The sequence below is a fragment of the Sturnira hondurensis genome, unplaced genomic scaffold (genome assembly GCF_014824575.4).
Source record: "Sturnira hondurensis isolate 20B ecotype Veracruz unplaced genomic scaffold, ASM1482457v3 Scaffold0023420, whole genome shotgun sequence".
Classification (NCBI taxonomy): domain Eukaryota; kingdom Metazoa; phylum Chordata; class Mammalia; order Chiroptera; family Phyllostomidae; genus Sturnira; species Sturnira hondurensis.
Window position 1 is genome coordinate 41,849 of NW_028096051.1, and position 27,330 is coordinate 69,178.

A 27,330-nucleotide genomic window follows, 5' to 3' on the forward strand; every position below is an offset into this window, starting at 1 on the left:
TGTATTTTTCAGACCATAAGATGCACCTATGTTTTAGAGGAGGAAAACAAAAAAGAAAATTTGAAGTAAAAAAAGTGGTAAAATATTTAATAACATGAATAACATAATATTTCACCAATGTAAATATAAACAGAACTCAACAGCAGCATTAACAACCATTATTCCTCTTAAATTTGGGGGTGGTGTGTCTTATAGTCTGAATATATGGTAATATATGCAAATATATGCATTCAAGATAGAGGTACTTAAATATATTAACAGAACTAAAGAAAGACATAATAAAATAATACACTACAATGTTAAAATATTAGTAGTTGACTTTAATACCTCACTTTCATTAACTGATAGATAATCTAGACAGACAGTAAATAGGAAATATTATTCATAAGTGACACATTAAAACAGCTGTAGTTAGCCCTGGCTGGTGTAGCTCAGTGGATTGAGCACGGGCCTGCGAACCACATGATCGCGGTTCAATTCCCAGTCAGGGCACATGCCTGGGTTGCAGGCCAGTTCCCAGCAGGGGACTCATGAGAGGCAACCATACATTGATATTTCTCTCCTTCTCTCCTTCCCTTCCCCTCTAAAGATAAATAAATAAAATCTTAAAAAAATAAAACAGCTGTAGTTAGATACATACAGAAAATTGCACCCCAAAGCAACAGAATACACATTCTTCTCAAGCGCATGTGAAACATTCTCCAGAATAGATCATAAAGTAGCCCACAAGCGTTAATAAATTTTAAAAGATTGAAACCTTATCAAGCATCCTTTTTGACCACAATAGTAAGAAACTGAAAATCAATTGCAGATAAATAAGTGGAAAATTTACAAATGTGTGGAGATTAAACAACATGCTGCCAATATAAAATGCCAAAAACACATTCAGTAGAATGAAAATGGAAATAAAACATACTAAGTCTTATGTGATTCAGCAAAAGCAGTTCTAAGAGGAAAAATTATAGCAATACAAGCCTACTACCAGAAACAAACAAAAAAAGCCCCTCAAACAATCTAACTTTATACCTAAAGGACCTAGGGGGAAAAAAAAGAAACAAAGGTGTAAGCTAGCAGAAGGAAGGAAATAATAAAAATTACAGTCAAAATAATTTAAAAATTTACTAAATAAATAATACAAAAAACAATAAACTAAGAGCTGTATTTTTAATTTTTTAAATTGTTAGTGATTTTTTAGCATTTTTAAAAGATTTTATTCATTTATTTTTGAGAGTGGAAAGAGAGGAAGAGAAACATCAATGTGTGGTTGTCTCTCAAGGATCCCTCACCAGGGACCTGGCCCACAACCCAGGCATATGCCCTGACTGGGAATGGAACTGGCAACTTTTTGGTTTACAGGCCTGAGCTCAATTCACTGAGCTACACCAGTCAGGTAGATTTTTTTTAAAAGGTAAGCAGAATTGACACACACTTAGCTAGAATCACTAAGAAAAAATAGAGAGGGACTAACTAATAAAATCAGAAATTAAAGAAGAAAACTTACAACTGACACCTAAGAAATACAAAGAATCAGCCCTGGCTGGTGTAGCTCAGTGGATTGAGCGCGGGCCTGCGAACCACATGATTGCGGTTTGATTCCCATTCAGGGCACGTGCCTGGGTTGCAGGCCAGTTCCCAGCAGGGGACTCACAAGAAACAACCATACATTGATATTTCTCTCCTTCTCTCCTTCCCTTCTCCTCTAAAGATAAATAAATAAAATCTTTAAAAAAAAAGAAATACAAAGAATCAAAAGAGACTGCTATGAACAGAAGACCTAATCAGAGGATCCAAGATGGCTACAGAGTAGCTGGAAGCTCCATTCACTTAATTCCAGACCCGGACCAGTCTTGCAGCTAAACCACAGAACAATGACCTTGAAAATCCAGAGTGAGTGTGTACATGGATGAGTGTGCAGAGCATGTGTGTGAGTGGGTAAGAGCCTTCCACTAAGAAGCAAGTAGCCTGGGCTCTCCTAGTGGAGCAGCTGCCATGGCCGCTGCCCAACCCAGCACTCTGTCTGTACAGATTTGGGGTGGGAGACATTTTAAGGAATTTAAAATATCCCCCTTGGGAAGAAGCCTCTGGGCACCTGCACCTTGTTACCCAGATGTGTCACTGTGCTCAGTGCTCCAAGGCCACACACCCTGCTGCTGCCAAGAGCCAGGATCCAGGGACCGTGGTACTTACTGGGGAAGGGACTATTACCTCTCTGATCTCAGGTGCCACAGGAACCTCCAATGGGACAGCGTCTGACTGAGGAGGGTGCAGTTTGACTCAGGAGCTGCAAGCTCCAGGAGCAGACAGAGATGACTGGGGTAATGCTGGCTGTAGAAACAGCATGGTGAAAGCATGTCTACCCAAGGCTGAGAATCACTGGAGGTAGTGTGAGAGTACCTCCCCACCCCATGTTATATCACTCTAGCACCATTCAGAAGAGATCTAGAGAAACTATCTAAAAACTGTTGGAGGTTCTGGCAGGCTGTGGCCAGCCCTGACTGAGACTTTGTATTTTTGGGGGAAGGGGTACACATGGAGAACAGTACACCCAGGGTGGGTGCTACAGTGAGGGGGGCACAGAGAAACACTTGTAAGACAGGAGCTGAGGCAAGACTAGAGACTCAGTAGGGATTCTGTACTTATGTATGCACAATGATGGCCAGGAATAGAATGCCTGAAATTTGCTGCAGCCAAGCAGGTCCCCTCACAGGCAGGTGTGCCCAATACCCACCCACAGGATTATAGTCTCTGCATATCAGTGAAGCTCAGGAGTCCCCTGCTGGGCATATATCTGCAGGAGAAGGCTAAAAACTCTGAAAGGGCCCCTTTTACAAGACTCTAGGAGCTACACTGTTCCTTGGGCCCTGATCCACTGAAACCAGAAGGGCGGAGAGATTACAAACACGTACAACAAGCGGTGTCCAGGGGCCTGTCCAGGGTCCTGCCCAGGCCCCGTGCTTATACAGAGCTGCTGTCTGCGCCAAGCAGGAAAGAGCTGCCTCTTTTACACAGATTAGTCCTTCACAGCAAATGAACAGCTACTTCACCAGAAACCATACATTATTGGAAAGAATCTGGGACAGATTAAGTTGGGTGGTGAGGAAGCAGGGACACTCTGACCAACTTCCCTGAAAACTGAACTGTGCCTCTTTGGGTGATTTTGGGTTCCCACCATCCCAACTGCACCAGAGGCCCCCTCTGGGAGCAGGTGGAGAAGGTACTAATAGTCCTCTCAGGTCATTAAATGAACCATTCCCGGGCCTTGGGCTGATGGAAAGCAGGCAGGGAAGAACAGTGGGGACCAGTTAAATCTGAAGAGGGACAGGCAGACTGTGGATCATTTGTAGTCTCAAACAGGCTGCCTACGGCCAGGCTAGGACACCATCTGACAGCAGGGATGGACCCAGAAATAGAAAACAGTAGTAAACACTGGATTCTATGGAGAATCCATAGAATTGAATCCATAGAATTGAATCCATAGAATTCTATGGAGAATCCAGAAGAACACCATGGTCTTCTTCATTATTGGCATTATTTTTCTCTCCCGGATAGATTTTTAACATTCATTTCTTGTTTTTCTAGTTTGTGCCTACTAGGTCACTAGTTTCTATATTATAGTTTATTTCAAATCTCATATTTTGCTTTTCCCTTCTCTTACTATATTTTACCTTCTTCTTTCCTCTTATTTTTTTTTATTTTATTTATTTATTTATATTTAGAGGGGAAGGAGAGAGGAAGAGAAACATCAATGTATGGTTGCCTTTCGTGCGTCCCCTGCTGGTAGTTGGCCTGCAAGGAACCAGCCTGCAACCCAGGCATGTGCCCTGACTGGGAATCGAACCGCGATCCTCTGGTTCGCAGGCCCGCGCTCAATCCACTGAGCTACACCAGCCAGGGCTCCTCTTATTTTTATTTTAAATTTTACTTGCTTGTTGACTATGACTGGTTTCTATTCCACACTCTTACCATCTCTCCCCTCTCCAGCATCTCAGAACCATTTTTCTTGTCATTAGTCATCTCACATTATTTTTCCTGTTCTTAAAATATCCTTATTCTCTCTCCACCTTTATCAGTCTTTGCTCATTGGTTGTTGATATAGTGGTTGTTGTTGCATTTCTTCAGCTTTATTCCTAGATCTTCACTATCTCAGTATTGTAAATCTCAAATTTTATCATTCCCCTCTCTTACTACATTTTGCCTTCTTTCTGACCTTTCTTTTTTTAATTTTAAATTTTACTTTTTCCCTATTTAGGCCTGGTTTTTATTCCTCACTCTTAGTACTTTTTCTCCCCCATCCTTTCAACATCACTTTTCTTTCCTCTAGACATTTCATAAATTTTTTACTTTATTTTTCCTTTTTGTTCCCATTCCATGGATATTAATCTTTGCTCATTTGCTGTTGATATTGCTGTGGTAGATCTTTTTCTCCAATATGGTTCCTAATGTTTTCAATATTGTTAAAAATAATTTTTCAAACCTCATACTATACTCTTCCCATTTCTTACTCCATATTACCCTCTTCCTTCCTTCTTAAAATTACAATGTAAATTATATTTTCTTTCTTTTTTCACCTTGTTTCTATTACCTACTCTTATTATTTCTCCTCCTTCTACCCTCTCAGAATAATTTTTCTTTCCATCAGTCGTTTCATATTCATTTTTCCTTCCTTATAATAGCCTTAATCTCTTTATACCTTTATTAATATTTACTCATTTGCTGTTGATAGTGTGGTTGTGGGTGGCATTTATTACTGTGAGTGTTTTTGTTTCCTGGGTCATTTTTTTTTGTTTTGGCAGCACCTGTACAACAGCATACAAGGTGTGGTGGGAAGTGTGACTCTCAGACAGTCAGACGGAGTGAAGAACCCACCAAAGAATGACTGAACAACAACCAAAACTGAATTACAACAAGAGAGCCCAAATTAATACCATAAAGGGCATGCCAAGAACATCCAGCTCAGGAAATCAAGGAGACTGCACCAGTGGATCCCAAAGGTCTCCTAAAAACTGAAGGCCACACCACCAAGACAGGGAGTCAAAGCAGATCAATCTAACATGCAGAAGCAAACAAGAAAAGTCACCTAAAATGGGGAGACAAAGAAACAACCTCCAGTTGAAATGCAAGGAGAAATCCCTAGAAAGAGTTCTAAAGGAAATCAAGACAAGCAATTTATCAAACATTGAGTTCAAAATAATGGTTATAAGGATGCTCAAGGAGTTCAGCAAACTACAAGGAACTCTATGGCAGCTACAAGGAACTTACTGTGAACTACATCAGCATGAAAAAAGACATAAATTATCTATAAAAGCCGGGAGGAAATGAGGAATACAATATCTGAGATGAAGAATACACTAGAAGGGATTTAATAAAAGCTAGATGAAGCAGAGGATAAAATAAGTGAGCTGGAAGACAAGGTAGAAAAAAATTCCCAGATAGAGCAACAAAATGACAAAAGACTAAAAAAGAATGCAGTTTAAGGAAGCTGTAGGAAAACATGAAATGTAATAAAAGTGGTATCTTAAGAATACCAGAAGGAGAAGAGGACCAAGGGATAGAAAACCTGTTTAAAAAAGTAATGATGGAAAACTTCCTTAATTTGATGAGAGAAAAGTCACACATGTCCAGGAAGCACAGAGGGTCCCAATCAAGAGGAACCCAAAGAGGCCCACTTCAAGACACATCATAATTAAAATGGATAAATTTAAAGACAAAGGGCCCATCTTAAAGGCAGTGAGGGAGAAACAGATAATAACATACAAGGGAGCTCTGATAAAGCTATAACTGATTTCTCAACAGAAACACCAAGAGCCAGAAGGGAGTGTCAATAAGTATTCCAAGTAATGAAAAGCAAAGACATGCAACCAAGACTACTCTACCCAGCCAATCTCTCATTTAAAATGGAAAGCAAAATAAGGAGTTTCCCAAACAAAAAAGGGGCTAAGAGACTCCACCAAAACTGCATTGTAGGAGATGCTAAAGGGACTGTTTTAAGAAGATGAGGAAAAATAGAGAGAAAGAGAAGAAAACAAGAACAAAGGAAAAGATGACAATGAATAAGTACCTATCAACAATAACCTTAAATGTAAATGGATTAAATGCTCCAATCAAAAGATGTAGGGTAGCTGAATGGATAAGTAAACATGACCCACATATATTCTGTCTATAAAAGACGCACCTCAGAAAAAAATGTTCTATACAGGCTGAAAGCAAAGGGATGGAGAAAAATATTCCAAACAAATGAACTTGGAAAAAAATCTGGGGTAGAAAAATCTGATATTTATATCAGACAAAATAGACTTCAAAACAAAGGACATAAAAAGAGACAAAGAAAGTCAGTACATAATACGTAAAGAAATAGCTCATCAAAAACTTATAACACTTGTAAATATATATGCACCCAATATAGGAGTACCTAAATATACAAGGAAAATCTTGGAGGACTTCAAGAAAGATATTTACAACACCACACTCGTAATAGGGGATTTTAACTCTCCATTGTCAACAATAGAGATACCTTCCAAGCAAAGAATCATCAAGGATATTGTGGCATTGAACAAAACTTTCACCCCGAAGAAGCAAAATATGCATTCTTTCAAATGCACATGGAAAATTTTCAAAGATACACCACATGGTAGGACAGAAAACAAGCCTCAAATAATTCAAGAAAATTGAAATCATATTAAGCATCTTCTTCATCACAATGGCTTGAAATTAGACACTAGCCTCAAGGAAAAAACTCAAAAACATGCAAATGCATGGAGGCTGAATAACATGTTATTAAATAATGAATGGGGTGACAATGACATTAGGAAAGAAATCAAGAAGTATCTGGAAACAAATAAAAATGAACACACAACAACTCAAAATCTATGGGACATGGTAAAGGCATTTTGGGGAGGAAAGTTCATAGCAATATAGGTCTACTTATAAAAGATTAAAAAACTCAAATAAATACCCTAACTGTACATCTACAAGAACTAGAGGAATAACAACAAACAAACCCCAGAGTGATCAGAAAGAAGGAAATAATCATGATCAGAGCAGAATTAAGTGACATAGGAACTAAAAAAAAAATCCAAAGGCTCAATAAATCCAGGAGCTGCTTCTTTAAAAAGTTAAACAAAATTGGCAAGCCTTTAACCAGACTAATCAAAAGAGAGAGAGAGAGAGAGAGAGAGGATCCAAATAAATAAAATCAGAGACCAAAGAGGAGAAGTAACAACTGATACCACAGAAATACGAAGGGTTGTAAGAAATTACTATGAACAAGTATATACCAGGAAATTGGACAATCTGGATGAAATGGTCAAATTTCTCAAAACATAAAATCTTCCGGAACAGAAACAACAAGAAGATAGCCTGAATAGACTGATATCAACTAGTGAAATCGAAACAGTAATAAAAAACTCCTGAAACACAAAAGCCCTGGACCAGATGCTTTCATAGGTGAATTTTACCAAATATTTAAAGAACTAACCCTTAGCTTTCTCAAAGTATTCAAAAAAAAATCAAGAAGAGGAAGACTCCCAAACTCTTTTTATGAGGCCACTATTATCCTAATTCCAAAACCAGGTAAAAATACAACAAAGAAAGAGAACTATAGGCCAATATCTCTGATAAACATGGATGCTAAAATCCTCAACAAAATATTGGCAATCTGGATCCAGTAATACATTATAAAATCATTCACCATGATCATGAAGGATTCATCCTAGAGATACATGGATAGTACAATATCTGCAAATCAATAAAGATAATACACCACACAAACAACTTAAAAACAAAAATCACATGATCATATCAAGGGATGCTGAAAAGGCATATGATAAAATTCATCACCTATTTATGAGAAAAACACTCAGCAAAGTGGGAATAGAGGGAGCAAACATAAATATAATAAAGGCCGTATATGAGAAACCCACAGCAAACATCATGCTCAACCAGCAAAAACTAACTCTTCCCCCTTATGATCAGGAACAAGACAAGGGTGTTCACTTTTACCACTTTTATTCAATATAGTATTGGAAGCTCTAGCCACGGCAAAAAGACAAGCAAAAAATTAAAAGTCATCCATACTGGAAAGCAGGAAGTAAAACTGTCATTACTTGCAGATGACATGATAATGTACATAGAAAACCCTATATTCTCCACAAAAAACTACTCAACCTAATAAATGAATTTGGCAAAATAGCAGGCTACAAATCAATATTCAGAAATCAAAGGCATTTTTGTACACCAACAATGAAATATCAGAAACAGAAACTAGGGAAAAAATCCCATTTACTATAGCAACAAGAAAAATTAAGTACCTAAGAATAAACCTAAACAAGGAGGTAAAAGACCTGTACTTGGAAAATTACAGAACACTGAAGAAAAAAATTAAGATATAGCCCTGGCTGGTGTAGCTCAGTGGATTGAGTGCAGGCCTGCAAAGCAAAGGGTTGCTGATTCAATTCCCAGTCAGGGCACATGCCTGAGTTGCAGGCCAGGTCCCCAGTAGGGGTCTTGCAAGAGGCAACCACACATTGGTATTTCTCTCTTTCTTTTCTCCTCCCCTTCCCCCTCTCTAAAAATAAGTAAATAAAATATTTAAAAGAAAATAAAATTACTAAAAAATTAAGATACAAATAAATGGATGCATGTACCATGTTCATGGATTGGAAGAATGAACGTCATTAAAATGTGCATACTACCCAAAGCAATTTATAGATTTAATGCAATCCATGTTTAAAACCAATGGCATATTTCTCAGACTTAGAATAAGTATTTCAAAAATTAATAGGAGAACCAATAACACCCTAAATAGCCTAAGCAATCTTGAGAAAGAAGAACAAAGTAGGAGGAATCACAATACCTGATATCAAACCACTACAAAGCCACTGTAATAAAAACAGTCTGATATTGGCATAAGAAGACACATAGATCAATGGAAAAAATAGAGAGTCCAGAAATAAGTCTATGTCTCTATGGTCAATTAATTTCTGACATAGGTGGAATGAACATAGAATGGAGTAAAAATAGCTTCTTCAACAAATGGTGCTGGCAGATCTGCATAGGGACATGTGAAAAAAATGAAATTTGACCACCAACTTATACCATACACCAGAATGAACTCAAAATGGATAAAAGATTTAAATATAATTGTTGACCATAAAAATCCTAGAATAAAGCATAGACAGTAAAATTTCAGATATCCCATGTAGCAATATTTTTGCCAATACATCTCCTAAGGCAAGGGAAATAAAGGAACAGATAAACAAATGGGATTACGTAAAATTAAAAAGCTTCTGCACAGCTAAAGAAACTATCATCAAAATGAAAAGGGAAGCCACCATATGGGAAAATATGTATGCCAATGATACATCAGACAATGGTTCAATCTCCAAAATATCTAAAGAACTCATATGATTCAACACCAGGAAGACAAACAATCCAGTTAAATAATGGGCAAAAGACCCGAGCAGATACTTCTCCAAAGGGGACATACAGAGGGCCCAGAGGCATATGAAAGGGTGCTCAACATCACTAGCCATCAGAGAAATGCAAACTAAAATGACAATGAGATACCACCTCACACTGGTCAGAATGGCCATCATTAATAAATTAGCAAATAACAAGTGCTGACATGGATGTGGAGAAAAGGGAGCGCTACTACACTATTGGTGGGAATGCAGACTGGCGCAGCCACTGAGGAAAACAGTATCAAATTTTCTCAGAAAATTAAAAATGGAACTGCCTTTTGGCTCAGCAGTTCCACTGCTGTGACTGTACCCTAAGAATCCAGAAACACCAATTCAAAAGAACCCATGCACCCCTATGTTCATAGCAGGAGTATTTACAATACCCAAGTGCTGGAAACAATTTATGAGTGCCCATCAATAAATGAGTGAGTCAAAAATCTATTGTATATTTACACAGTGGAATACTACATGGGTGAAAAAAGGAACTCCTGCCCTTGACAACAACTTGGATGGAACTTGAGAGTATTATGCTAAGTACAATAAGCCAAGCAGTGAAAGACTCACCTATAAGAGGAACCTGATGAACAAATCAAACAAACAAGCAAAATTGAACCAGAGGCATGACAACAAGAAACAGTCTGACAGTGATCACAAGGGATGAGGGAGGGTTACAAGGTTAGAAAGAAAGGGAAGGTACTAGTCAAGGAACATGCATGAATGACCCATGGACATGGACAAATAAGGTGGGGATTGACTGTGGGAGCAGGGTGCAAATTTCAGCTGGGTGGAAGAGAGCAAAGGGGGAAAATTGGGACAACTGTAATAGAACAACTGTGAAATATTTAATTTAAAAAGAATACTATGAACAATTATATGCTAAGAAAATGGAAAATAAGAAAGAAATGCTTAAATTCTTGGAAACACAATCTACCAAGACAATCATAAAAAAATAGAAAATCTGAAAATACCAATTACTAGTAAAGTGACTAAATCAGTAATCAAAAACCTCCCAACAAACAAAAGTCCAGGACCAGATGGCTTCACTGGTAAATTCTGCCAAATTGTCAAAGGAGATTTATTACCGATCCTCTCAAAATCTTCCAATAAATAGAAGATGAATGCTTCCCAAATCATTCTGAGAGCCCAGCATTACCCTGCTACCAAAAGCAGATATGGGTACCACAAGAAAATAAAAGTACAGACCAATATCCCTGATTAACATGGATTAAAAATCCTCAACAAAATACCAGGAAACCAAACTGAACAATACATTTAAAGAAAGATTTAGACACTATGTTCAAGTAAGATTTAGTACAGGGATGCAGGGAAGGTTCAACATCTGCAAATCAGTCAGTGTAATATACCACATTTATCATATTAAGGATAAAAATATTATAATCTTATCAATAGATTCAGAAAAACTATTTGACAAAATTCAACATCAATTTATGTTAAAAAAAAAACCTCTCAGCCCTGGCTGGTGTAGCTCAGTGGATTGAGCGTGAGCCTGTGAACCACACGATCGCGGTTTGATTCCCAGTCAGTGCACATGCCTGGGTTGCAGGCCAGTTCCCGGTTCCTGGCGGGGGACACACGAGAGGCAACCATACATTGATATTTCTCTCTCTCTCTCTCCTTCCCTTCCCCTCTAAGATAAATAAATAAAATCTTTTAAAAAAAACCTCTGAGCAAAGTGGATATAGAGGGAACATACCTCAACATAAAAAGGCCATATATGCAGGCCCATGGCTAACATCATACAGAACAGTGAAAAGCTGAAAGCTTTTCTAGTGAGATCAGAGCAAAACAAAGATGCCCATCATCACCAGTTTTATTCATTATATTATTGAAAGTGTAGGTCACAGCAATTAGGCAGAAAAAAGAAGTAAAAAGTATCCAATTTGGAAAGGAAACAATAAAACTGTCATGATTTGCATATGACATTTTTATATACATATAAAACCTTAAATATTCTACCAATAAATGGTTAGAACTAGTAAACAAATTCATAAGGTTGCCAGCTATAAAAACCTATATATAAAAATCTACTTCATTTTTATACACTAAGAATGAAGTATTAGAGAGCAATATTAAGAAAACAACCTCATTTACAATTTTACCACGAAGATTATATAACTTGGAATTAATGTAACCAATGAGGTGAAATACCTGTACAGTGAGACCTGTACACTGAACATTATAACATTGAAGAAACAAATTAAAGAACTCACAAATAAATGAAAAAATACTCCATGCTCATAGATTGGAAGAATTAGTATTCTAATAATGAAAACAATCTACAGATTCAATATAAGTTCTATCAAAAGCATAATGACATTTTTCATGGAAAGAGAACAAATAATATTAAAATTTGTATGGAATCACAAAAGATTCCAAATAACCAAAGCAATTGAGAGAAAAAAGAACAAACCTAGAAGCATCATTCTCCCTGATTTCAAGCTAAATTACAAAGCTATAGTAATCAAAAGAGTGGATATTGGTATAAAAACACATATAGATCAATGGAAAACAAAGAGCCCAAAAAGAACCCCACACATATTTTGTGAATTAGTTTACAACAGAAGAGCCAAGAATATACAAAGGGTACAGGACAATCTCTTCAATAAATGGTGCTAGGAAAACTGGACAGCTACATGCAAAAGAATAAAACTGGACTGGTATTTTATATTAGACACAAAAATTAACTGAAGATGGATTAATGGATTAAATGTAAGACCTAAACCCATAACCCCCCTAGAAGAAAACATAGGTAGTAAGCTCCTATGACATTGCTCTCAGCAGTATTTTGGGGGGATCTAAATCCAAAGGAAATGACAACAATAGCAAATACAAACAAATGGGACTACATCAAACTAAAATGATTCTGTGCAGCAAAGGAAATTATCAATAAAATGAAAAAGTGAAAAGGCAATCTACTGAATGGGAGAAAATATTTGCTATTTCTATATCTGATATGGGGTTAACATCCAAAATATATAAGGGACTTATGCAGCTCAATATCAAAAACCAAACAATCCAATTTAAAAATTAACAGAGGATCTGAATAGACTTTTATTTTCAAAAAAGAGATACAGGTGGCCAACAGGCATATTAAAAGATGGCCAACATCACTAATATCAGGGAAATGCAAATCAAAACTGCAATGAGATATTACCTCGCCCTATCAGAATGAATATTATCAAAAGGACAAAAAAAAAACCCAAACAAGTGTTAGCAAGGATGTGGAGAAATGGGGACCCTTGCATACTAGTGGATGAAAGTAATTTTCTGCAGCCACTATTAAAAACACTGTGGAGGTTCCTCAAAACAAACATATAACTACCATAGAAACCAGCATATCTGAAGAAAAGGAAACCACTAATTGAAAAAGATATATGTATCTCTATGTTCATTGCAACATTATTTACAATAGCCAAGATATGAAAATGACCTAAATGACCTTGACCATTGTGCCTCAGTAGGTTGGATATCGTCCTGCAAAATGAAAGGTCACTAGTTTGATTCCTAAACAGGGCACATGCCTGGGTTGTGGTCTAGAAGACAAGATCGCTTGTCTGCGATCCCCAGACAAGCACATATAAGACACAACTGATCAATATTTCTCACATTTTTAAAAATTTTTTATTTATTTATCTTTACAGGGGAAGGGAAGGAGAGAGGAAGAGAAACATCAATGTATGGTTGCTTCTCGTGCATTCTCTGCTGGGAACTGGCCCCTGCCAGGAACTGCCCTGCAACCCAGGCATGTGCCCTGACTGGGAATACGAACCGCAATTGTCAGGGAGAATTTTTCTTCTTTCATTTTATACCTTTTTATTGAATTTATTAGATTTACACTAGTTAATAAAATTATATAGGTTTCCGATGTACAATTTTATAATAAGTCATTTGTATATTGTACTGTTAGTTCACCATCCAGAGTGAGGTCTCCTTCCATCACCATTCATCCCTACTTTACCCTCTTTTACCTCCCCTATTCCCTTTCCCTCTGATAATCACCATGCTGTTGTCTGTGTCTATGATTTTATTAATCCCTTCACCTTTTTCAAAATACTACTCACACCCCACTCCCCTCTGACAGCTGTCAGTCTGCTCTCTATTTATGAGTCTGTTTCTATTTTGTTTGCTAGTTTATTTTGTTCATTAAATTCCACATGAGTGAAATCATATGGTACTTGTCTTTCTCTGACTGGCTTATTTCACTTAGCATAATGTTCTCCAGGTCCATCCACACTGTTGCAAAGGGTAAGACTCCCGTCTTTTTACAGCCAAATAGTATCCAATTGTGTAAATGTACCACAGCTTTTTTATCCATCCATCTACTGATGGACACTTAGGCTGCTTCTAAATCTTGGCTGTTGTAAATAGCACTGAAATAAACATAGGGTGTAGAAATTGTTTTGAATTAGTGTTTCAGGTCATTTTTGATTCTGTTTATTAATTTGAGCCCTTTGATTTTTTTCTTCATATAGCTAAAGGTTTGTCAATTCAGTTTATCTTTTCAAAAATCTAGCTCTTAGTTTCTTTCATTTTTTCTATTGTATTTCATTTATTTCTGCCCTGATCTTTAAGTTTCTTCCCTTCACTAACTTTGGGCTTCATTTTTTCTAGCTCCCTAAGGTGTAAAGTTAGGTTGTTTATTGAAATTTTATTATTTCTTGGTGTAGGCATTTCTCACTATGGCATTTCCTCTTAGAACTGCTTTTGCAGCACCCCATGAGTTTGGGTATGCTGTATTTCCATTTTCATTTTTCTAAAAGTATTTTTGGATTTCATTTTTTGTTTCTTTGTTGACCCATTGGCTGTTCAATAGAATGTGTTTTTTTTTAATCACCATGTAGTTGTAAATTTTCCACTCTTTTTCCAGTCATCAATTTCTAGTTTCATACCATCATGGTTTGAAAAAATTCTTGATATGATTTCAGTCTTTTAAAATATGTTAAGACTTGCCCTGGCTGGTGTAGCTCAGTGGATTGAGTGCGGGCCTGTGAACCACATGTTCATGGTTCAATTCCCAGTCAAGGCACATGCCTGGGTTGCAGGCCAATTCCCAGCAGGGGACTCACAAGAAACAACCATACATTGATATTTCTCTTCTTCTCTCCTTCCCTTCCTCTCTAAAGATAAATAAATAAAAAAATTAAGACTTGCTTATTGCTTAATTTATGGTCTTTTCTGGAGAATGTTATATGAGCACTTGAAAAGAATGTATATTCTGTTGCTTTTGGAAGAAGTGTTCTATATATCTAAATACAACTGTTTTAATGTGTCATTTAAGGCTGATATTTTCTTATGGATTCTCTGTCTGGCTGATCTATCCATTGATGAAAGTGAGGTGTTAAAGTCCTTTACTAATATTGTAATATTGTAATGTACTATTACTATACTTCTCCCTTTGGTTCTATTAATATTTCTTTTATACATTTAGGTATTCCTATGTTGTATGCATATATTACTAATATTTTTAGAAATTATATTTATAAATAATACATCTTTTTTGTTGATTTTTCCTTTATTATTTTGTAATGACCTTCTTTGTCTCTTATTTTATCTTTGTTTACAGTCTACTTTGCCCGATGTAAGTATAGCTACACCAGCTTTTTTTTGGTTTCCATTGCATGAAATATTTTTTTCTATCTGTTTACTTTCAGTCTATGAGTGTCTTTACATCTGAGATGAGTCCCTTACAGGTAGCATATACATGGGTCTTTTTTTCCTTTCAGCCTTTTGATTGGATACTTTAGTCCATTTTGTGAAGTAATTATTGATAAGTATGTACTTATTTCTATCTTGTTAATTGTTTTCTGGCTGTTTTGTAGTTCCTCTGTTTCTTTCTTCTTCTCTTGCTCTACTCCCTGTGATTTGATGATTTTCTGTGGTGGCAGCTTAGATTCATTTTTAAAAAATATTTTGTGTATCTATTATAGGTTTTTGCTTAGTGGTTATTATAAGGTTTACATATAATAACTTATTTAAAATAGGCCATTTTAAGTTGATAACAACTTAAGTTTGAATGGATTCTAAAGCTTTGCATTTTTACTCTATTACTGCAACTTATGTTTTTGATTCCACAATTTACATCTTTTTATCACATGTATCTCTTGACAAATTATTGTATAGTTATTTTTACTACTTTTGTCTTTTAATCTTTATGTTACCTTTATAAGTGATTAATTCATCTTTACAACATTAAACTTTTCTGAATTTTACTCAATATTTACCTTTACCAGTAATATTTATAGTTTTATATGTTTTCCTGTTAGTACTTAGCATCCTTTTGTTTCAGTTTAAAGAAGTCCCTTTGACATTTCTTGTAAAGCTCATCTAGTGGTAATGAATTTCTTTTGCTCGTCTGCAATTCTGAAGGACAGCTTTGTCTGATAGAGTATTCCTGATTGGAAGGGTTTTTTTTCTTCCAGCACATCGAATATGTTCTGCCACTTCTTCTGGCTTGCAAAGTTTCTGCCAAAAAACGTAAAATGTGCTGATAATATCATGGAGGTTCACCTTGTATGTAAGAAGTTGTTTGTCTCTTGCCTAAGGGTCTTCTTGTCCTTAATTTTTGACACTTTAATTTAATGTGGGCTGTTTTTTGTGGATCCTTTTGGGTTAATCTTATTTGGGACTCTCTGTGATGTTCAGCTGTTCTTTCTTCAAATAAATTTTTTGTCCCTTTTTCTGTTATCCTTCTGAGACTACTATAATGCAAATGTTATTCTGATTGATGTTCCATAAGTCTCTTAAGCTATCTTTACTTTAAAACATTTTTTCCTTTTTGTTGCTATGACTGGGTGAGTTTCTTTGCCACATATTTGAGTTTATTGGCCTCTTCTTCTGCTTCATCTAGTCCATTGTTAAATCCATCTAGTGTATTTTTCAGTCTGTGACTTCAATTTGGTACTTTATTATATTTTCTATCTCTTTGCAAAGTTCTTACTGTATTCTTCCATTCTTTTTTCTGATGCAGTAAACATCTTTATGACTTATTTATTACTCTTTATCATGTAAATCACTTACCTTTGTTTAATTAAGTACTTTTCCCTAAGTTTTTATCTTGTTCTTTTATTGGGAATATGTTCCTTCTCTTTTTTCATTTCCCTGGAAGTTCTGTGTTGGTTTCTCTGTAATAGGTAAAATAGTCACCTCTCCCAGTTTCGAGGGAGTGGCCTGTGTAGGAAATGAAACTTATTGTTCAACCCTACTCTAGCTCTTCGTTGTCTCTCAAATTTTTGTGATAATCCAAGCAGCCTATTTTATTTTTAGTGGTTCCCAGTAGTTGAGGGTGTCCCAAGACTTGCCATTGTTCCAAAGGGGAAGATCTAAGTCAGATACAAGCTGATTAGAAGCCAGACCTTCAGGCAGCAGCTTTAAAGTATGCAAATATACACATTCCTAGGGTACTGAATGTGTGTATCCCATTAACTACTATACCTGGATGACCTAGAAGTTTCTTTTATAGCAGTTGCAAAAATTGGGGCACCAAGATGATTGTACAAGCTCCTTTCCAGGACATACTAGTGACCTGAAGCAAGCCAGAAAGAGAGTACAAAGATTGCATCCACCAGCTTCTGTCATTGGAGAGCACCTTTGTAGACACCTGGATATGTGCCAAACCAGAAGCCTGTTCATGCTGAAGTTGCAGTCCAAGCAAATAGGCCTCTTTCACAGAGCAGCATGTTTCAGTCTGCTCTGCATTGTGCCCTTGGGGTGGTTGCTATCCAAGGACTGTGTCTCCATTTGCTACCATGCCGTGGGACCCAGAAACGCAAGCCCTGCTGACCAACAGAACCAGGCAGTCATGGGTTGTCCCCTAGGAAGCAGCCAAAAAAAGTGTACCAGACATAAAACCCAGACATAGAACGTTTATACTATGTATACTGGTGTTCTGGAGAACAGAAAACGGAGGGCACAAAGATAGCACTTGCCCTCTGAGGTCTCTGAAAGGAATTACAGTTGGCCCTTAGATGTATGTTTAATTAGAAGCCTGCTCCTGAAACAGGTAATCAAGGGACATCCACTGGGTGGCCACTGCAAAAACTGGGGCACCAGATGTATATAAAAGCGCTCTTCTGGGAGACATTTGTGCTCTGGAGCATGTCAGAGGAGAGTTGGAAGATGCTTTCCTCCCTCCAAGGTCTCTATCTAGATAAGATTACAGCTGATCCTTAGACTTGTGTTTAATTAGCAACCTGCCCCCTAAGGTTGCAGCTAAGAAGATAAGATAATAGGCCTCTTTTTACAGAAAGACTGGACTTCTCAGAGGGTTGCCTGTGGCACCCATGAGCAATAGGCACCACTGGGCATTATACCCAGGTGATCTAGAGATGTCTCTTTCAGGCAGCCACAAAAATCAAGGCACCCAATGAGGGTAAAAGCCCCTTCTTAGAGATACTGGTGAGATGGATCAAAGCAGAGAGAGAGTGCAAAGATTGCACCTACCTACTGAAGTGAGGCAGATGAAATTAGAATCTTTTAAGAAGAATCTTATACTTTAGTTTCTCTTTGTCTAGAAACATCTAAAAGACTAAAAAGTCTATCTCTGTTTTGCTTGTTAGTTCAGTTTGTTCATTAGCTAGTGGGGGGGGCGGTTAGGGGTAGAGGGATTGAACAAAAAAAAGGACTCATGGACATGGACAACAGTGTGGTGATTGCTGGGGGGAGGGAGTATAAAAGGACTAACTTGTAATGGAAAAATACACTAAAGATTAAATTAACAATAAAATACTAGAAAGTCTAGATCAGGCTTTCTCAATGTCAGCACTACTGATACTTTGGGCCACATAGTTTTTTGTGCTGCCCTGTGCATTAGAGGTTTAGCAGAATCCTAGGCCTCTACTCACTAGAACCCTGTAGGTACAGCTTCTTCCCTGAGTTGTAACAATCAAAAGTATCTCTAAGACTGTGTTATATGTCTCTGCAATGGGGAGCAAAATCACCCCTAGTTGAGCATCATTGGTTTATAGGCATGGTAATATTGTATTTAAGACCACGGTTTTTACAGAATTATGTATGAATCAAGACTCTTTTTGCTTATTAGCTGCATGACCTTGAGCAAATCACTCTACTTTTGTGAACCTCACTTTCCTCATCTGTAAATGAGGAAAATGAGGCCTTGTTTAGGGTTATTGTAAGGATTAAATGAGATTGTGTACATAAAACACTCAATAGATATTGGCGATAATAATGCATTAATATTGTTAACCATTACCAATTAACAAAGATTACAAGTTTCTAAAAATAGTGGATGAGGAAGGGAGAAGATTTCTTAAAGGTAAACTCAGAACTAATTTTTTAAAATTGCCTATTCTGTCATAAGATAAATTCAGCTTTTCCCTAGTAGCTTTCTCTTTTTGCTGGTAGGCCTTACTAAGTAAGAACCATCAAAGATAAAAGTCTTAAATCTTTCTCTTTGAGATTCCATAGCCAGATCTGAAAATCCAGAATACTGAGCTCTATACTATGGAATCCACATAATCTATTTGAATGTAACAGTCTCTGAGAGTTCTATCTATATATATTCACAGTCAAGCTTCAATCCACCCCTTCTCTACAAGTCCAGTTCTCCAAGAATCAAGATAAAAAGGGTCTTACCGTAGAATTACACCAGAGACATCGAAAGTCTTGAAGTCTTTGGTTACTGCCACAGTTCTCATGACATACTGCACACTGAGAATTAACAGATATATTTCCCTCTACCCATTGATGGGGCATAGTTTTCTGAAGAATAAAAAGAGACAAAAAGTACAAGCTAGAGATATAGGGAAAGGAAGCATCAATGAGAATAAGTATACTACCTCATGAAGGACATTAGATAACCCCAAGGAAGCTCTTCCTGGTCTGCCCTCCCCACTCCAATGCTAGTGACCAATGACAAGTAGGAATGGGGGCTTTAATTCTTCCAGATTGGTTGGCTCATGAGCCCTAGGGAAGAAGCCTACTTGGGTTGTCTGAAGATATCTTTCCTCCCCTATGTGTCCTGACTGCAGGGGAGGTAGAAAAGGGTGACAGAGAGTATGGCTGCTACTCACTAGTTCATCTTCAGGTAAGAGGAGGTCATCAGTGATGGACAAGGTATTCCACTTACAGTCTTTGTTTGCTCTCAAAGCACATAATCTATGAGTCTTCACTTTGCAAACTATGAAAAAGAGGAAGAAATAGATGGATGTAAATTGGTAATAATGATGATTCTAATTCCCTTCCCTTGGCTGCTCTGAAAGTTAGAACATAGATGTGTCCAAATAGTCTTTCACTGCCTCCAAAGGCCTAGTTTCTATATCATTCCATTCATTTTTATTCTTACTAAATTTTAATTTTCTACTGTCATATTTGAATGAAAATTAATGGTAAGAATGAGGTGCTTTGTTTTTCCAACCCTTGTGACCATATTATCTGATCCTCTAAGACCCAACCTTCATTTTGGTTTGTGAGGATTTCCCCTTATGCCAGCTTCTTCTCATCCTCTTTCCTCAGTCTGTAAAGTGTCAGGGTTAACCTTACACCAGAGTCAGCGACTTAGTGTGAGTCAGTGATACTAAAGCCATATGGGCTCCTTTAGCCCTATCTCTGCCTGCCTAGCCATACTTTCTAAAGAAATCAGAAAAGTACCTTCACAGATGATAACATCTCTAGATAAGGCAGGAATGCTCTCCCGGCAAACATTGCAGTGCTGGGTCCTGAGGCTGGGACTGGAATACCAATAGTGCATTCCAACAAGAAAAGGGTTGTTTTCTACTGTAGGTATCTAAAGTAAATAAGAGAGAATAGAGAGTTAACCATAGAGACAAATTAGGGAAGGAGAAAATCTGCTGCTAAGGTTGAAGTGGCCAGCTATATTGGTGTCAAAGTAGGTAGAAGAATGAAAGTTGGAGTCCATACCTAATAAATTTCTCACCTCCGCTTTTTCCCCCTCACTGGTTTTAGAAAGAGAAAAAAAATAGAGAGGTAAATCTTGGTATAGGAGCTAAAGGTAGGAGTAAAAGTTCTTCATAGTGCTTGGCTGAATCACTGCATTGGTTTAGTTTAAGAAAATTAGTTCTGTTAGCCTTGGCCTTGTCTCTCTTTGAGTAGTCAGTAAAAGGAGGTGGTGAGTTGGGAATTCAGTGATATTTAGGTCTTCTGATCAGGCAAGAAAGGGAGGAGGCAAGGCTCTGACTCTAGGTTTGTCAGACTTTAGTCATATCCTGAAGATATGCATTCCCTTTCCTGACCCTACTGCTGTCAGGTGAGCAGAGTACTGCATTACCTGGACAATACTTTTATCTCAGGGGCTTCTTTCCCAAGAATTATTTTCTGCCAGCCATGCTCTGACTGCCTGTAGTAATTTCCTGGTTAATCAATTTAATGTAGTCAAAATTTATTAAGCAAATATTTACCAACTACTGTGTGCTTGACACTTTTCAAAGCATTGAGGAATATAACAATAAATAAGATAAAGTCTTGGCTATCATGGAATGACATTTATGTTTGGTGTCATGGTACTGAATTTGGCATTTACAGTCAACTTGCTTATAAAGTCTGCATTTGTCTATCATAGCCTAACTCTCATAACTGTGGGGCAGGCACAGGGAATACCAGCAACTAGTTTGGGAATTGAAAAGAGAAGGGGAGAGGTGGGCACCAAAATCTCCCAAGTTTGCTCTCGGTGTGCATTCCACAGGACTCTTCTACCTTTTCTCTAATTCCTACAAATACTTGATTTTTTCCTTCTCCACCTTTCTCCTGAGTATAAACATGGGCATAAACATTCGGTATTTCATTCTTGACATTATAGTGGGTTGGGTGTGCAAAGGCAAGATGAACCTTAAAAAGAACTATATACTCTTCTGATGGCAGCCGATAGTGGTTCATTCATGAGAAAGGGGGAGGGGGAGAGAGAGAGAGAGAGAGAGAGTGCTATTGAGGGCTCTGGCACATTAAGTGTTCAAGCTTGATTAATTTGGTGTAAATTAATCTAAAACATAGCCTGTATGTGGCTCTTTCTGATCCATCTTTCTTCTTTCTGGCATGCTGGGTATGTATTAAGCTGTTGTTGGGTTGACCAGGAAGCATCTGAAAAGAATTACTTTGATGAGCTAAAGGCTCAGTTAGTCTAGGATGACCTTGTGATTGTGATGTTTACTGCATGCTGAGAACCTGGCAATGTTTTAAGAAAACATATCAGAGGGTAGAGTGCTGAGGAAGTGACAGAACCTTAGCTTTAGCACACTCTGAGCTCCCAGCACCTCTCTATTTCCTAAGCTACTAGATTATAACCCTATAAGTACTTCTTTCAACCTTCTACCCTCCCATAATAATTACTAAGAGCCTACTTTTCATTTTCTATAAAGCTAGTTACTAAAGATATAGAGATGAATGAGTCACAGTTCTTGCCCTCAAGGAGCTCGTAGTCTACTGGAGGAGACAACTTCCTAAAACAGATCATTCCAGTATAGAGTGACAGGTGAGCTCTCTTAGAATGTGTGAGGGTCTACAGAACTAATGGAAGAAATACAGAACACTGCCTGGGTAGGATAAAAGAATATGTAAAATAGACATTGCTTTATTTTAGCAGTAGAGAAGATCTTACTTATATTCCTTATGTGCAGTCTATTCTATAAGGAAGCTTTAATGCATCCAACTCTGGATAAGTATGTGTTGTACGTAAGTTCTTTACAGATGTAATTAACTTCAAATGAGGTCATAATGGATTTGAATGGGTCCTAATCCAGTGTCTTTATAAGAGGGGAATTTGGAAACAGACAAAGGGGGGACAGTATGTAATGATAGAGGCAGAGATTGGAGTGGTGTGTCTACAAACCAAGGAATACCAAGAAATACCTACACTCATTAGAAGCTAAGGAGAGGCAAGGAAGTATCCTCCCCTAGGGCCTTCAAAGAGAGCATGGTCCTGCCAAAACCTCGACTTTGGACTTTTAGACTCTGAAACCATGAAAGAATACATTTCCATTGTTTTAATTCACCCAGGTTGTGGTCACTGTTATGGCAGCTCTAGCAAGCTAATGCAGTATGTCCTTGCAGGTCTTTCTGGGTTTTGATACAGATTAAAAATGCATTTGAACACAGATGAATAACTTTGTCATGTATACAATGTTTGGCCTATAGCAGATTGACCATACTATCTAAATCAGGATATATTTTCCTCAGCATCATCAAGATGTTGTAAATCTTTTTTTTATTATTATTGTTTAGTTATAGTTGTCCCACCACTTTAACAGTGAAATAGAGTGCTAATAGTAATTATGTTGGGGCAACAAGTGTGAACTGTATTCATCCTAGGAAACCACTAGCCATAGAGACACTATGCGTGAGCCAGAGGGTAATTTAGCCAACTCGAATCTATTTGTTGATCTATGCAATCAAGTTGTCTGGTATGTATCACTTAGTTGTCCATCAGACTACCCCATAATCATAAGAGTTGGGGACCAGAGGACAAAAAGAAGATAACTAATTAAGCAGAATTTAAGATGTCCTTCCAAGAGCATGGTGTAAAAGTTAGGGGATCTAAGAAACAAATCCTTCCCTGGCTGGTGTGGCTTCGTGGATTGACAGCCAGCCTGTGAAGTGAAAGGTTGTCAGTTCAATTCCTGGTCAGGGCACATGCCTGGGTTGCAGGCCAGGTTCCCTGTTGGGGGTGTGAGAGATCTAAGTGATGTTTCTCTCACACACTGATGTTTCTCTCTCTCCCTTCCCTCTCTAAAAATAAATAAGTAAAATCCTTTAAAAAAGGAAAGAAAGAAATTCTGCTACAATAAACTGTGATTTGAGGCAAGGCAACTGAGCTCCCATGAGGTTCATTTTCTCATCTACTTGATGAAATCAGAAAATAATAAACTTTTAAAGTTGAAAGGAATGTTGGAGTTCATCTGGTCTATCCACCAGAAAAACTAACTTTCTTTTTTAAGCCAATTAAAAAAATTGAGATATATTTGACAAATACAAAGCATATATATTTAATTTAATTTTATGATGTTGTACATATTTATTGTGAAATAATCATCACAATCAACCCAATTAGCATAAACATTACCTCAGATACCACATTCTTTCCTTCTTTTTTGTGTTAAAAGTAGTTAAAATGTTTCTGAGCGGATTTTAGTATACAATAAACAATTTTTGCCTATAGTCACATTACTGTATATTAGATCTCCAGAATTTATTCATCCTGCATAAATGAAACTTTGTACCCCTTACCAATGTCTTCCCATTCCTCCTCTCTTCAGCACTTGGTAACCACCATTCTACTCTTTGCTTCTATGCTAGTACAATACTGTTTTGATTACTATAGATTTGTAATATACTTTAATATCAGAAAGTATGATGCCTTCAGCTTTGTTGTTCTTGCTCAAGGTTGTTTTGGCTATTTAGGGTCTTTTGTGGTTCCATATAAATTTTATATATATTTTTATTTCTGTAGGAATGCCATTGAGATTTTGATTGGGATTACAAAGAATGTATAGATCACTTTGGGGAGTATGGACACTTTAACAATATTGATTCTCACAATTCATTAACATGAGATGTCTATTCATTTATATATGTCTTCTTTAACTTCCTGCATCAATGTTTTGTAAATTGCAGTGTAAAAGTCTTTTATCTCTTTGTTTAAATTTATTTCTAAGTATTTCATACTTTTTGCTGCTATTGTGAATGAGCTGTTTTCTTTTCCTTTTGAATAATTTGTGTACAGAAACCCAATTGATTATTTTTATGTTGAATTTTGTATCCTACAACCTTATCAAATTAGTTTGTTGGTTCTAAAAATGATTTTGTTGAGTCTTCAGCTCTTTCTATGTATATGATCATATCATCTGCAAATAGAATTACGTCTTCCTTTCTAATTTGGGTGTCTTTATTTCTTTTTCTTGCCTGTTTGCTCTGGCTAGGAATTCTAGTACTTGGTTGGAAAGAAGTGGTTAGAGTGACATTCTTGCCTTGTACCAATCTTAGAGGGCAAGTTTTCAGGTTTCCCTTCATTGAGTTTAATATTAGCCATGAGCTTTTTATATTAGCCTTTATTGTGTTGAGGTAAGATTCTTTTATTCCTATTTTGTTGAGGTTTAAATGATGAATGGGTGCTGAACTTTGTCAAATGCTTTTTCTGCATCTATTCAGATGATCATGTGGGTTTTTTCAATTTGTTTATGTGTTGTGTCACATTGATTTATCTATGTTGAACCACTGTTGCATCCCTAGGATAAATATTTCTTGGTCATGCTGCATGCTATTGAATTTAGTTTGCTAGGATTTTATTAAGGATTTTTACATTTATATTCACCAGGGCTACTGTCTTCTAGTTTTCTTTTCTTGTAGTGTCTTTGCCAGGTTTTGGTATCATGGTGGTGCTGGCTTCATAAAATTAATTTGAAACTGTTTTCTCATCATTTTTTATAAGTTTAAGAAAGATTGGTATTAATTCTTTGAATGAACTGGTTCTTTGAATGAATTTGGTAGACTTCGCCCATGAAGTTGTTAGGTTCTGGGCTTTTCTTTGTTAGGAGGTCCTTCATTACTGATCCAATCTTTTTATTTGCTATTGGTCTGTTCAGGCTTTATATTTTGTCCTGATTCAGTTTTAGTAGTTTGTATGTTTCTAAGAACTTATCCATTTCTTCTAGATAATCTAGTTTGTTGATAATAGTCCATTAAGATCCTTTTTATTTCTGAGGCATCTGTTGTAATGTTTCCTCTTTCTTTTCTGATTTTATTTGTTTGAATTTTCTCTTTTGTTCTTCATTAGTGTATCTAATGGTTTCTCAATTTTGTTTATATTTTCAAAAATCACCTGTTCATTTTTTAACTTTTTATATTTTTTCTTTATTTGATTTAGTTCTGGTCTAATCTTAAGTATTTTCTTCTTTCTGCTAACTTTGGGCTGAATTTATTGTTTTTCTATATACTTGAGGTGTAAAGTTAGGTTGTTTATTTTAGGTCTTTCTATTTTAATGGTATTGTTTATTTTTATAAACTTCCCTCTTATAAGTGCTTTTGCTGCATCCCTAGTTTTCATTATGCTATGTTTCATTTTTGCTTTTCTCATGATAATTTAAAATTTGACTTTGTATTTCCTCTTTGACCCAATGGTTGTCCTAGACAGAATTGTTTAGTTTCTATGTATTTGTGAATTTTTCCATTTTCTTGCTGTTACTGATTTCTATTTTATTCCATTATGGTCAGAAGAGATACTTAAGATGATGTCCATGTTTTTAAAATCTGTTAAGGCTTATTTTGTGACCCAACATATTATCTATCCTGGAGCATGCTCCATGTGCCCTTGAGAAGAATGTGTCTTTTCTCATGTTGCTGAGTGTAATTTCTATATATGTTAGTTAGGTCTATTTGGCCAATAGTGTTACTCAAGTCAAAAGTTTCTTTACTGATTTTTCTGTCTGCAATTTCTATTCATTATTGTAAGTGGGACAGTAAAGTCTCCTACTATTATTGCATTGCTGTTAATTTCTGTCTTCAGGTCTGTCATTATTTTACATATTTAGGTATGTACTTGGATATTGGATTCATATATATTTATAATTATTATATTTTTCTGTTGAATTGACTCTTTTATTATTATATAATGCCCTCTTTTGTCTCTAGAGCCAGTTTTAAAGTCTATGCTAATACAAATATACCTATCTATGCTTTCTTTTAGTTACCATTTGTGTGAAATATGTTTTCCATCCCTTCACATTCAGCCTATGGTGTCTTTAATTTTAAAGTGAGTGTATTGTAGACAGCATATTTCTGCATCTTGTTTTCCATCCATTCACTTACTCTAGGGCTGCTGGAATCCTCTTGCTCTCTTTTTGTTTTGTGGGAGGAGATCAGGCCAAGGGGATTCCTCTTGGCCCCAAGTTCTGCTAGACTGGGTGATGGGGCTATGTGAGTAAACTGTTCACTGTGGTTTTCTATGTGGCTATTTTGTCTCTGTGGTTCATGGAGTTTCTGTAGCTTCCTTATTGCACTCTGGAACTATCTCAGAACTATTCTAGTTGGTACACAGTTGTTTTTGTGGACAAGAGCATAAGCATTGAGACCTCCTAGTCTGCCATCGCGCTAATGTCACTATGAAAAATAAATTCTCTGTACATTTTCATAAGTTGTTTAAATAGCTTGCTTTAAATTCTTCCAATGATGTGGAGTTTTCTACCTCAAGAGGCAGCTGATGCCATTCTCATGCTGAGGTCATGCTGGATGTTAGAAAGTTATTATACTAGGCCAAAGACTAAGAAAAAAATTTCCCCAAAATTAGAGCTTTAGGAACATTGAATGTATACTTTTCAAGAATCTTAGTTCCCCATCTTTAAAAGTATTCAAATAAAGGCTACATGAGTTGATCTAAAGACGCTTTAGAGTCTAGAATTTGTAGTCTAGATAACTTTTGAGGTCCATTCTTATTCCCATAGTTAATGGTTGCATGACAATTCATTATTAGAAAGAGCTAACCTTTTAACCTAGTTTTCCATGCAGCTACTTATTTCCATGTCTTTCCTTTTTATTCTTTCTTTAAGTCTCCCAGACTCAAACCTTTCATTTGCCTGTGACTTCTCTCTCCCCTTTGCCTCTTTCTCATACTTAGATTCTCCCCCACCACCAACATGGTATCTACTATTTGTCTTTTCTTTCTATTCTCATTCTGGGGCTTAACTTTGTCTTGCTAGCATTAATCTATAGCCTCCTCTATGATCTTTTCGTCTCCAGTTTATCCCTTGTCTAATCCAGTTTGTATTTCTAAAGTATCCCTTTGATAAACTATCTTCCCTTTCTAATCCATCCTTAAACTGAACTTTGATCATGTTGTATTTCTCCCTCACTCTTTATCCTGACATTCATAATCCTTCACAATCAAGCTAAACTT

The 27,330-nt window shown here is 36.7% G+C and overlaps 1 protein-coding gene across 1 annotated transcript in view; it reads right to left on the minus strand.

The window, feature by feature from the left end:
• Nucleotides 1-27,330, minus strand: part of DGKK (diacylglycerol kinase kappa) — a gene marked incomplete at its 3' end in the record, with an annotated part of 131,634 nt that overhangs the window by 40,109 nt on the left and 64,195 nt on the right. Inside the window, exons 7-9 of the mRNA XM_037037765.1 lie at nt 20,085-20,220; nt 19,508-19,614; nt 19,071-19,196 (exon numbers count right to left, since the gene is read on the minus strand). Of these exons, the coding sequence (XP_036893660.1) occupies nt 19,071-19,196; nt 19,508-19,614; nt 20,085-20,220 (369 nt within the window). The remainder of the gene's footprint in view (nt 1-19,070; nt 19,197-19,507; nt 19,615-20,084; nt 20,221-27,330) is intronic.